The 13,314-nt window shown below is 38.6% G+C and overlaps 1 protein-coding gene across 2 annotated transcripts in view; it reads right to left on the bottom strand.

Annotated features, from left to right (window-relative positions):
• SMURF2 (SMAD specific E3 ubiquitin protein ligase 2) overlaps window positions 1-13,314 on the bottom strand; it is a gene marked incomplete at its 5' end in the record, with an annotated part of 60,801 nt that overhangs the window by 32,323 nt on the left and 15,164 nt on the right. For both annotated transcript variants that reach the window (XM_014587175.2, XM_027771168.1), the window contains 3 exon segments: window positions 3,484-3,686; window positions 5,500-5,583; window positions 9,074-9,158. In XM_014587175.2, coding sequence (XP_014442661.1) covers window positions 3,484-3,686; window positions 5,500-5,583; window positions 9,074-9,158 — 372 coding nt within the window.

The following is a 13,314-nucleotide window of genomic DNA, read 5'->3' as shown; positions in this document are numbered from 1 at the left end:
AGCGAATTAAACTTATAATGTAGCTCAACTACAAAACATATTGCAAAGGAAAATAGAAAGCAAGATGGCTGTAATACCAATAATTAAACAAAACGAAAAGGAAGGAAATGATCTTTTGTCTTTGGCCTTAAACAGAAGCAAAACAGGTGGGGTGTAAGGTGCAAGTTAGTCTTTCTAACTTTTTTCCAAGTTAGAAAGAAGAGGACAAAAGAGCAAGGTGTACACTGGAGAAGAGAAAAGCAAAGAGCGAATGAACTCAAAGCCCTTGGGGAAGACAGTGGGAAAGCCAGGGCAAAGAGAATCTGTAAAAGGGCTTCTTCAAAGGTGTTTTTTCAGTTTTGTTCTTTTTTAAGCAACAGATCAGTTTTCTTTAAACAAGATCTGATGAGAAATATATAAATATGTAAAACAATAAAACTGCTAATATTTACTAATATAAGTTTAGTGTACTTATAAAATTATTATGAAGTCAATAAATTGAAACTTGAAATAATCATAAACATTAAAACATTTAAAATAGGTTACAGATGACAGTTGCAGTAATTTCAACCTTGGTATATTTACTTTATTCCTTTTTTTTTTTTTTAAGAGAGATTTTGCCATAGGGTGTGTGCACTTGCTGGAGAGACAGACAGAGACAGAGACAGAAAGTAAGAAATCACTCCCAGGTGAGATGGCCATGCCACAATCCCTTCTCTCAGGATTTTGGGCATGCACGCACATGTGCCTGGCGTTGAGTTTTAAGCCTCTGGGTCCAGGACTTGAACTGCAACCAACTACATGGGAGCCCAGTGACGTAACCATTACACCATCTGCTGGTCCCTATTCCCATATTTTGGTTGTATAAAATTTTTAAAAATTCCAATCACACAGATGTTGTAAAAAGTATATGCAATCCCACTCCAAACACCTGGCCTTACAATCTCCATTGTAGAGAAACAGCAGTAGATACTTTATTCTAAGGCTAAATAAAGGCTAAAATTTCTAAGTGCCTTCTATGCCAGGCATCATGTCAGGACTTTACATAAGATTACAGCATTTATGTCTTACAAAAAACCTACACAACTGGTACTATTATTCTCCTCACTGTATAGCAGATAAGATCAAGGCCCCGAGAGATTAAACAAAGTGCTCTGTGTTATGCAGCAAAGCCAAAGGAAGCTTGGTTTGTCTCCCAAACCTCACACTCTCATCATCATGCTATAAAAATAAAGCTGTTCAAAGCAGTTCAAAGAAAAACAATTTCTAATTAAAGGGCTAAACTACATTTTAAAATAAAACTAGAATCATGCATCTTACAGCTTTTAAAATATTCTACAATAAAAATAAATACAACTTAGATGAGGCGATTCCCAATGTCGGTCACTAGGTGTCGCGATCAGCCCAGAACAGTATATCTACAGGAGGTGTTAGGGCACGTAAATAAAGCAGGTTAGCTTTAGCAAGCAGAGGTCAACCGGGTTCACTCATGAGTGTTCACAAGTTGTGATTAATTTAGAAAATTCTGTATTCAAATAGTGGGTTCATGTCATCTTCCACGTAAAAGTCTACAAGTCTAAGAAACTGTGTAAGATTATAATCATTTTATACAAATACAAAAATGACTAAATAATTTATAATGATTCATTTACTCAGATAATCATGAACTATAGATAATACAAACATTACAATTAGTACCTATTCTCAAAGCAGTCTCACACTGTTGCATATATTCCTACAATATCTCTATGATAAGGTATTTATCTTGTTTTATTACTAAAGAGTACAACAGCTGACATCAAATGACTGACATCAAATGACTGATGTTAGACTAGTCCAAGGTCAAACTGTTAGTTAGAGTAGTCTACCACTTCAATGACTTTTCATAGTTGGAAGAGATTTTTTTGTTTTGCTATTAGTGCAGGTATATTCACAAGAGAGACAGAGAGAGAGGAAAGTGAAAAATGAACGTCCCAGAGGGATGGCCACATCACAATCTTTTGTTTTTTAAGAGAGATTTTTGCTACAGAGTGTGTGCGCTCGCCGGAGAGACAGACAGAAAGTAAGAAATCACCCCTCGGGGGGGTTGGGGGGGTAGCCATGCTGTAATCCCTTCCCCTTTATTCTCCTCCCAGGATTTTGGACATGCAAACGCATGCGCCTGGAATGAGTTTTAAGCTGCTCGGTATAAGACTTGAACCGTGGTAAACTACATGGGAGTCCAGCTACATAACCGTTAAACCATCCACTGTCCCTACACCACAATCTCTTCTCCTCTTGTATTTCAGGCACACACACATATATGCCCAACATGTTGTTCAAGCTCCTGGGTCTGAAACTCAAACCAGGAAGTTGGCCATGTGGAATCCAGTTACCTTAACCACCACACCACCAGCTGGCCTCAAAGTTAGGTCTTACATTTACTTTTATTTTTATGCAGAATCCCTAAAGACATTAATAACTTTATTCTTTTTTTTAAATTCTTTAAGATTTTTTTTTTTTGAGAGATTTTCACTGTAGGGCGCGTGTGCTCGCCAGACAGACAGAGAGAGACATGGAGACAGAAAGCGAGAAATCACCCCCCAGGGGGGATGGTCACGCCGCAATCCCTTCTCCTCCATTCTCCTCTCGGGATCTTGGGCACGCATGCACACGCGCCCGGCGTGAGTTTTAAGTCACCGGGTCCAGGACACGAACTGCGGTCGACTACGTGGGAATCCAGCGACATAGCCATTATGCTAACTGCTGGTTCCCTTTAAGAATTATTTTTATTTAACTTTTTTTTTAATTATTTTATCTAACTTTATTTATTTATTTTAATTTGACCAGAGACGGAGGGAGGGAGGGAGGGAGAGAGTGAGAGAGAAAGTGAGAAAGCAAGCTGCCAGGTCTGGGACTCAAACTGCAGTCGGCCATGTGGGAGTTCAGTGCCCTTAACCACCACACTACCTGCCGGCCACTTATTTATTTATTTTAATTTGACCAGAGAGGAACAAAGCAAGAGAAAGAGTGAGAGCGAGAGTGACAGTGAGAGAAAGAGAAAGCAAGCCACTAGGTCCAGGACTTGAACCACAGTCTGCCATGAGGGATTCCAGCACCCCTAACCACCACACCACTTGCCAGCCTCGATAACTTTTCTCTTAAAGTTCATTTTTTGAACTTCTTTTTTTTTGGTAGGGGGAGAGGTTTTTGCTATAGGGCGTGTGCGTTCAACAGAAAGACACGGAGAGACAGAGAGACAGAAATCAAGAAATCACCCCCCGGGGGGGGGGTGGCCATGCCACAATCCCTTCCCCTTCATTCTCCTCTTGGGATCTTGGGCACGCACGCACATGTGCCTGGTGTGAGTTTAAGCCACGGGATCTGAGACTCAAACCGTGGTCGACTACATGGGAGTCCTGCGATGCAGACATTACGCCATCTGCTAGTCCCCATTTTACTGACTTTCTTAACAAGCTGAAATAAGTATACCACACTGTGATTTTCCTCTGCTAGTCGTCATACCATAGCCTTCTGGTAGGTCTGGAGGAGTATGTAAATGTGTCCTGCTCATGTAATTTCTATGCCGTTGTGACCTGACTCTCCGCTCTGCCAGCCTGGGATCTGAAGACTGTCCACATGTTGCGCCATTTGTCCCACTAATTGGAGTGTTCTCATCGACAAGGCAGCTAAGAGGTCTCCCAGGACTAGAATATTCAGATGCCGGCCTGTTAAAAAGTAACATGGAAAACAGTAATTTAGATATCAAAAGTAGAGCTCTCTAGATAAGGTTTAACACTATAGTCACAATCATTTATCATATCGGAAAGTAGAATATTTAATATAAATCATTTGAAAAACTGAGTGAAAGCAAGCCCAAAGTCTTCAAGCACAAGAAACTTAAGCGATATGCATATCTGCAATTATGTATTTAAATGATTTTATAAGGATTTTAGTTACATTTTATATAAAATCCATATGTACAGTCTCCCTCTGAGACCTCACTTCTCACCAGAGTTTCCCACCCTACTTCTCCACATTGATGTGCTTCCTGTTCCCTGAATTGCCAAGGTCATTCCACCGTGACTCCTTGAGGGCAGCAGCTTTTCTGTCCACGGAATACTCTTGTTTCCTGTTCTCCCTAGGTCCTTCACTTACCACTGCCTCCTCAGAGGTCCTTCCAACTTCCCAATCTAAAGTCACCCAGCCATTTGACAGTATATTGTCTTAATTTCTCAACACAGCAATTATCTCTGATATTTTTTCTGTTTTAAGTCCTTCCAAAATGAAAGGATAATCAAAAGTTCACTTGTAAACTAACTTTTATAAAAACATTCCACTCTTCATATTTCTAAAAATAAAGGATGATTTTTATCAGCTGAATAAGATGGAAGGAAACAGACTTCACTTAACACTGACACAGGTACACATGAATTTATGCTCAGATACAATAAAAATAGATCCTTCAAATTCAATTTAAAAACCCCTGGCAGTTTAGTACTGGAAATGCAACTCTCAAGTAAGCAATTCAAAATATATATTTATTTATTTATTCATTTATTTTAATTTGACCAGAGAGAGAAAGAAGGAAAGTAAGAAAGCAAGGCACCAGGTCTGGGACTTGAACTATGGTTGGCCATGTGAGAGTGTCCAGAGCCTTAATCATCATGCCACCTGCTGGTCCCCTCAAGTTAGCATTTTTTTAAAACAGCAATATGATCTCATAATATAACTGAGAAAATTTTGTGATTCTTAATCCTGAATAAATAAGAGTAAATACTGCTAATGAGAAGTATCCAATATGCTAAGCCTGGTGCCAGTCCTGCTCAGAAGGTAAAACACAAAAACAAACAAAAAACGCCATGCAGAAATAGCAAATCAACTTTGTTCTTACTTTCAAAAATTAAAAGGAAATTCAGTCACTATCCTATTCATTTTCAGTTACTTAAAAAAACATCACTTTGCAGTTCCCAAAAGTTATCTTGCATCTGATGCCTTTATACGTTAAGCTCCATAAAGAAAAGGATTCCATCTGCTATACTTCAGGGTGTAGTTCAGAGACGCCCCCTCCTTCAGAGCTTTTTTCAAGTTCTACCGTCTCCTCAACTCCCACTCTAAGTTAGGCACTTTCCATATGGGCCCAGATCATCTGGTTATCTTGATCTTGGACACAGCAGGATATAATCGCTCCTTTCAGTAACTGGAAGAATGGAGACTCTGTATACATATATTTAGTTATATCCCCAAAAGATAAGATTTCCAGAAATACAACGCCTGTTCCCCTTATTGCTTTAATTCATTCAATAAATACCTGAGTACCATCATGGGCCCTCAAGCTATGATAACAGGATGATCTGTCATACAATCATTTATCATTTGAAGACTACTTTTAAAAATAACAATGACGCCTGTTCTAAAATCTACCAATCTAAGACAATATAAATCAAGGAAAAAAACGCCAAATGAGTTGACAGGTAAACAGAAAGGGACTTTGTGAGGGTGAATGGCACAGACAATGGGAAAACAGTTGGATGTTCTTACCGAGTTGGGCGTTCCCACTGTGTAGTTCTTGTTATGTGGTTTAGATACTGGATCCTTCCAGAGGCAGTCCTCCTTTCTTCCCAGCTTAAATAACACATTGAGAGATTAGGTATTAGTAGGAATGTTTTCAGTGCAATAGCCAAGCCAGGAAGGCATCTGCTATTACAAATCAAGAATACCAGATTGAAAGATTGATTCACAGAATGTAAGATTTTTCAACTTTTTAAAAACTATTTATTTAATTTAATTAATTTATTTATTTTTAAATTTGCTGTTGACCTCGTGCACTCACTAGACAGAGAGAGGAAAAAAAAAAGAGAGAGAGAGAGAAAATAAGAAAGCAAACCACCAGGTCCAGGACTTGAACCACAGTTACCCACGTGGGAGTCTAGTGCCTTAACCACCATGCCATCTACTGGCCCCTCAACTTATTTTAAAACTGCATAATGTATCTTATGGAATTCTGAGGGCTCTAAAATATTTATGCTGAGATGTAACAAATATTTTACATCAGCCAACCTCTGAAAATTTTTGAATAATGTTAAATTTTCAATAACTGACCTTATTAAAAAAATAAATAACTGACCTTAATGAAATTATACTTCCACAAACTAATGAAAAAATGGCTACACTAAAAATAGTGTAACCATAAAATTAATTATGATCATAAAGGTAATAAGCAAAAGAATATATGTATAAAATTAAGGATTGGAACCAGGTGGTCTAAAAACAGAAATCACACAAAATTTTAAAATTAAATTTCACTAGAAAAGCATATACAAGCTTTTAAAAGCATTTAGCCTACCCAAACTAATTTTTTAAAACAAGAATGCTTTAAATAATCTCTCTCTCTCAACTTTTTATTGTGATTCACACAATGAAAAAAAGGCAAGTGACTACAGGAATGTGGTAATGTTATTTCCATCAGAATACTGGCAGAGGTCTGGCATCATTAAAAACAGAAAATAAAGAGATGCTAGGTTCTTCTACTCTCTGATTATGATAATAATGTAGGGCAAGTTTAGAACAGTAAGCCTTATAGTGCTGTTCTCTTTATCTCTTTTTGGTAGAGAGAACATGCACTCACCAGAGATAAGAGGGAGAGCAGAAAGCAGCCTCCATGAAGGATAGGCACACCACAATCCCTTTTCCTCCATTTCTCCTTTCAAGATTCAGGCCACACATAAACACGTGCCCAGTATGTTTTTCTTTCCTTCTCTTTCTTTCTTTTTTTTTTTGGAGAGGATTTTGCTATAGGGCGTGTGCACTCACCAGAAAGACAGAGAGAGACAGAGAGACAGAAAGTGAGAAATCACCCCCCGGGGGGATGGCCATGCTGCAATCCCTTCTCCTCCATTCTCCTCTTGGGATCTTGGGCAAGCACGCACACACGCCTGGTGTGAGTTTAAGCCACCAGGTCCAGGACTCGAACTGTAGTCGACTACATGGGAGTACAACGCCATAGCCATTATGCCAACTGCTGGTCCCCCCAGTGTGTTTTTCAAGCCGCCGGTCCAGGACTCAAACTGCAGAGTCGGTCACATAGGTTCCAGCTGCCTTAACCACCATTCCCCATAGCCAGCCCATACTGCTACACTCTCTTAAGTACTCATTAGTTACTTCATGCTAAACTACCCCTTCAAAAATATCATAATTTACCTCACATCGGTAAGTTAAGAGACATATGAAGAAGTTAAAGTGATCTACAGGAAGAGTTAATTACAATACTTGTAGCAGTTTAAACAAAATAACCAAATACTATAGCTTGGATATAAAATTTCATGTCAAAATAATGTGAATAACAACTCAACCAATTATATACTTGAAATGGTGGAATTTATTGTATATAAATTGTACTTCATTATGGTTAATTAAAAATACTTTGAAAGTTGGGACCAGCAGTTAGCGTAATGGCTATGTCACTGGACTCCCACGTAGTCGACTGCAGTTTGCGTCCCGGACCTGGTGGCTTAAACTCACGCTGGGCGCGTGTGCGTGCATGCCCAAGATCCCAAGAGAAGAGAGGAGAAGGGACTGTGGCGTGGCCATCCCCCCTGTGGGGTGATTTCTCGCTTTCTGTCTCTCTGTCTCTCTCTGTCTTTCTGGCGAGTGCACCGCACCCTATAGCAAAAACCTCTCCAAAAAAGAAAAAAATACTTTGAAAGTTAAAAATAAAATCAGTGTCAGAAATAATATTGAATGAAGAAAACAAGAATAAAGATCATGAATTTCAAAACCAAGACTTAAGTTTGTGTCCCAGCTCTGCCACTGCTATGTGAGCTTAGGCAAGTTACTTAGCTTCTCTGAACTACAATTTTTTTAACCTGTCCAGTTAATCAGTAGGTGTGGGGCAGTGGCCCAGCAGAAAAATCCAAGACTCTGCGAAGCTGACACTCATGGGAAGGTTCTGGCTTTGCCCCTAGAGACCTCCCTGAGTACCCTAGCCACATATGTGCCCGTGATCCCTGGCTGGCTGAGGCTGGGGGGTGGATTGCAATGTCAAGACTCTGCTGGAGGTAATGTTCTCTGTCTCTCTTGCTCATGGGAGAAATAAACAAAATGAATGAGGGTAACAATGATAGAATCAGTAGAAATAATGGTAGTTAATTATTTAATAAGCACTTAATATATGCAAGACACTGTGCTTTACATGAATGATTTTATTTAATCCTCTCAACATGTATGGGATATGTGCTATTATGAATTATCTTCTTTTATAAGCAAACATAAACTAAAGTTTACAGAAGTTAAATTAAGGCCACAGAGTCAGTAAACAGAAGAGTAAGGACTGGAACCCAATTCCAGATCATATGCTATCTACTGCTTTTGAGAATTAAATGACATAAGGTATATAAAGTGCTTTTAATAGTATCTGATATATGCATGTTCAATAAATGCTACTATGTTAGTATAATTATTATTACCCAAATACTCTATCATCTCAATGGTAAGATGTTTCAAGTTCAACAATTATCTGATTTGAGTAAGTTAATCAAGCAAAACAGTTTTAACTAGATAATACTTACAGAATAGCCATATTTGTCAAGAAATTTCATTTGTCTCCAAGTTAAAACTCTCTTTTTTTTTTTTGGAGAGGTTTTCGCTATAGGGTGCGTGCGCTCGCAAGACAGACAGAGAGAGACAGAGAGACAGAAAGTGAGAAATCACCCCGCAGGGGGGATGGTCACGCCACAATCCCTTCTCCTCCATTCTCCTCTCAGGATCTTGGGCACGCACGCACATGCGCCCGGCGTGAGTTTTAAGCCACCGGGTCCAGGACGCCAACCGCAGTCGACTACGTGGGAGTCCAGCGACATAGCCATTATGCTAACTGCTGGTTCCCTCTAAGTTAAAACTCTTAACCGAATTTAATGCATCTAATTCATAGCATACTTTTATAAACCTGTTTGACAAGAGCCTTCACTAATTTTCCAAGTAGAAGGAAATCCTACACTCTGGAATTGATCATGGCAAATTTCTAAAATTAAGTATACAATAAATACCAACTTATTTCTCATTATTTTAAGGATCATATCTCTATATTTCTCTAATGATGTTAGTGATGTTAACTTACCCATCTGGTAAATCATTATCAAACAAACGACTGCAGTCCACAACTTGTCCTCCTGTACCTATTCGGTCTCTGGACTGAAGGCTTACTATTATGAAACAAGAGAAACATTACTGAGATTCATAGCACTAGAAAGAACTTACACAATCTACAACATCTATCTTTAGAAGACATTTGGCTTAGTTTATTTTAATACTTTGGAATGAACTTTTTGGTTTCTACTAAAATCTAATTTCCTTTTCCATAGATGTTTCCCTTTAAGAAGGGATATTAGAAAATGTTAAGATTTTCTACACTTTGGCACGTGCATGGCCATGCGTAATTCCTTTCTTACCATTATAATGAAATGCAGGGTCACTATCGAACTTAAAAAGATGCATAACACACTAAGTGTATATTCATATATAGAGGAGTCTGAAAAGTTCACATTAATTTGGATTTAATTTTTGATAATCTGGCCATCTTCAAAAATACTGGATTCTGGAACAAGGGCAAAATCCTTGGATTCCATGAGTTTTAGTAGTACATAATTGCACAGTGTAGTATAAAACCACCAGTATAAACTTGGAAGCAACACATGTGAACTCTAGAGCAGGTTCGACCAATAGCTTAGCACTGTAACAAGACAGAACACACTTAACATAAGGTTCCCATCATCCCAACCTGAATAATGAGGAAGCTGGGTCACATGACAGCCCTGAAGTCCTTCCTTGCTGCCCTAGTATTCTTTAACTCTGTTTCTGGCAATGCTCCCAAAACACAGAAGAGGGACAGTCAAACTCAACTATAATGCAACTTATTAAAGAATTAAAAGGTTATCATGTAGTCTGACTTCTAAGGACCCTTAAAGGAAGGGTCTCAAAAAGGCCAGCTCTGTAAAAATTTGGAAAAATCAAAATTAGATCTCTTTTATATTAAGTTCCATTTCTATTATACAGAAGAAAACTTTTTTCCTGCTCAGTGAGTATAAACAAAACATTATATGAAAACTGTATTAGAAAACGAATCAGTTTTTAGGTGTTTTAAAATAGCCTAAATCTAATAAAATGAATCTCAGAAATATTATATTTAGGGCCAGCCATGGCATAGTGGTTAAAGTAGCTGGTCCCACATGGCCAACTGGGCAGCTTAAGTCCCAGACCCAACCACTTGAAAACAAGCGTGTACCAAGTAAGGGTATTTGTGCCCAGAAAGAAAAATGAAGAAGGTACTATAGTGTGACCATTCCCCTTGGGGAAGTGGGTGATTTCTCACTTTCTCTCTCTCTCCCTTTGTCCAGAGAGCACACACACACACACTGGTAAAAAAAAAAAAAATAGAAAAATAGAAAAAGAAATACTATGTTTATCAGAACACTGTTTATAATACTAGAACAATCTAAATTGCCAATAATAAAGAACTAGTTAAATTAATTAAATGCCCACCATGAACTACCATAAACCATTTTAAAATGCCAAGAAACGGGCCAGCTGGTAGTGTGGTGGTGAAGGCTGCTAGATCCCACATGGCTGACTGCACAGTCTGAGCTGGGCACGTGTGGATGCATGCCTAACACCCTGAGAGAACAGAAGAGAAGGGAGTGTGACATGGCCATTCCTCTTGGACAGGATGCTTTCTCACTTTCCTTCCTCTCCTATGTCCCACAACCCCCATCCTTCCAGCAAGTGTATGTGCCCAGTATCAAAAAATAAAATTAAATTAAATTAAATTAAAATAAAATAAAATGCTTAGAAATGTATCCATGGATTTTAAAAAATGTTTATAATTTTCTTTTATAAAGATGTTTATAGGGGGGTGGGCAGCAGATGGCATAGTAGTTAAGGTACTGGACTCCCACATGGCTGACTGTCTCAAGTCCTGGACCTGGCACTTGCTTTCTCACTTTCTCTCTCTTTCTGGTGAGCATGCATGGCCTATAGCAAATCTAAAAGTAATAGTATTAATCGTAATAAATAAAATTAAATGACTTTTTTTAAAAAGATGTTTATGGGGGCTGGCAGGTGGTGTGGTTGTTAAGGACACTGGACTCTCACAAGGCCAACCACAGTTCGAGTATTGGACCTGATAGCTTATTTTCTCACGTTCCATCTCTCTGTCCCTCTCTGGACAAATTGAAAAATAAATAAAGTGAAATAAAATGATTCTTAAAAAAAGATGTTTATGAAAATTTTGCATGGTCTATTTTATTTTTTAAAAAATACAACTTATTATAGATAATGCTACAAATGGTTGAGACGATGAATATACTAATTACTCTTTTTTTTGGAGAGGTTTTTGCTATAGGGGGCGTGCAATCACCAGAAAGACAAAGACAGAGACAGAAAGTGAGAAATCACCCCCCCCCCCCGGGGAGGATGGCCACACCACAATCCCTTCTCCTCCATTCTCCTCTTGGGATCTTGGGCATGCACACACACACACACACGCCCGGCGTGAGTTTAAGCCACCAGGTCTGGGAAGCGAACCGCGGTCGACTACATGGGAGTCCAGCAACATAGCCATTATGCCAACTACTGGTCCCAACTCTGACTTATAAATCATTACACATTGTATTCATGTATTGAAAAAATCACACTGTGGGACCAGCAGTTGGTGTAATGGCTATGTCACTGGACTCCCATGTAGTCAACCCTGTTTTGAGTCCCGGACCCAGTGGCTTAAACTCATGCCGGGTATGTGCGCATAGGTGCCCAAGATCCCGAGAGGAGAATGGAGGAAAAGAGACTGTGGTGTGGCCATCCCCCCGGGGGGTGATTTCTCGCTTTCTGTCTCTCTCTGTCTTCCTAGAGAGCGCACATGTCCTATAGCAAAAACCTCTCCCCCACCAAAACAACAACAACAACAACAAAGAAGGGTAATGTATCACGAGTGTTTCCTAGGTTCTCTGTCTATACTTAGAGTTTAATTTACAATAAGAAAAAAATAAACTTCACAAGAGGTGGAAGAGTTGAATAACTTTTAAATGCAAGGGAAAAGGTTTGTATACCTCTTAAACCAATCACTTCGATTTGGGAGATTTTCTACGTTACAATAGCCAAAAATAAGTTAAAACTTTAATGGTCAGTTATAATGTATCTACATAATTAATCTTTTAAACATCATTAATTACAAAGCTTATGCATAAACACTAAAAATGGTTATGGTAACTAAAAGAAAGAAAAATAAAATTTTTATGTTCACTATAATTAAAATCATAAAAATATTACACACAAAAGTGTATATGAAAATATTCAAGAGGAATTTTTAGCTTTTGTTGTTGTTGTTATTTAAAGGTTTTGCCACAGCATGAGTGTGCTTGCCACAGGGAGACCTAGAAAACAAAGTGGGAAATCATGGTCCGGGAAGGATAGCCAAGCAGCAATCCCTTCCCCATTCTCCTCTCAGGATTTTGGGAACATAGGCATGCGCACACACACCTGGCATGAATTTCAAGCTGCTGAGTCTAGGACTCGAACCACAGTCTGTCTGCCATGTGAGAGTCTAGCACCTTAACCACCAAGCCACCTGCTGACCCAGAGAATAACCACTTTTTAAAAATTATTTAATCTAATTTAATTATTATTATTGTTAAATTTGACCAGAGAGAAAGAAAGAAAGTGAGAAAGCAAGCCACCAGATCCAAGACTCAAACTATGGTTGGCCATGTTGGAGTCCAGCGTTCCAACCACCATACCACCTTCTGGCTTGGAGAATCAATATTTTTAAAATTACTTATCTAGTACACTTTTCTCCATTTTCCAGAAAGATTTATTCACTCATATATAAATATATAGATGTATACACATGTGTATATATGTATAAATAAATATATATATATATATATGTGTGTGTGTGTGTGCATGTGTGTATCTTTATAATTAAGTATAGAGGCCTAATTCTACAATATCTGGAACTTACTCTGTTTTTGAAGGGCAGAACTGCAGGGTCAGTGTTTGATCTGCCTCTTTCTTATTAAAGGTCCTATTATGAACATCGGATTCACAAAAAGAGCTTTAAATTATCTACATACACATTTAAAAGCCAAACATTGTTTTTTACGTAGTATACCCAAACAGATGTATTTCTCTTTAACTTTTTTTAAAGATTTATTTATTTTTGGGACCAGCGGGTGGCGTGGTGGTCAAGGTGCTGGACACTCCCACATGGCCAACCAGGGTTCGAGTCCTGGACCTGGTGGCTTGCTTTCTCAATTCCTCTCTCTCTCACTCTCACCCTCTGTCTCTCTCTGGTCAAATTTTAAAAAA

The sequence above is a fragment of the Tupaia chinensis genome, unplaced genomic scaffold, assembly GCF_000334495.1.
Source record: "Tupaia chinensis unplaced genomic scaffold, TupChi_1.0 Scaffold000187_1, whole genome shotgun sequence".
Classification (NCBI taxonomy): Eukaryota; Metazoa; Chordata; class Mammalia; order Scandentia; family Tupaiidae; genus Tupaia; species Tupaia belangeri.
This window is presented reverse-complemented; position numbering and strand designations above follow the sequence as displayed.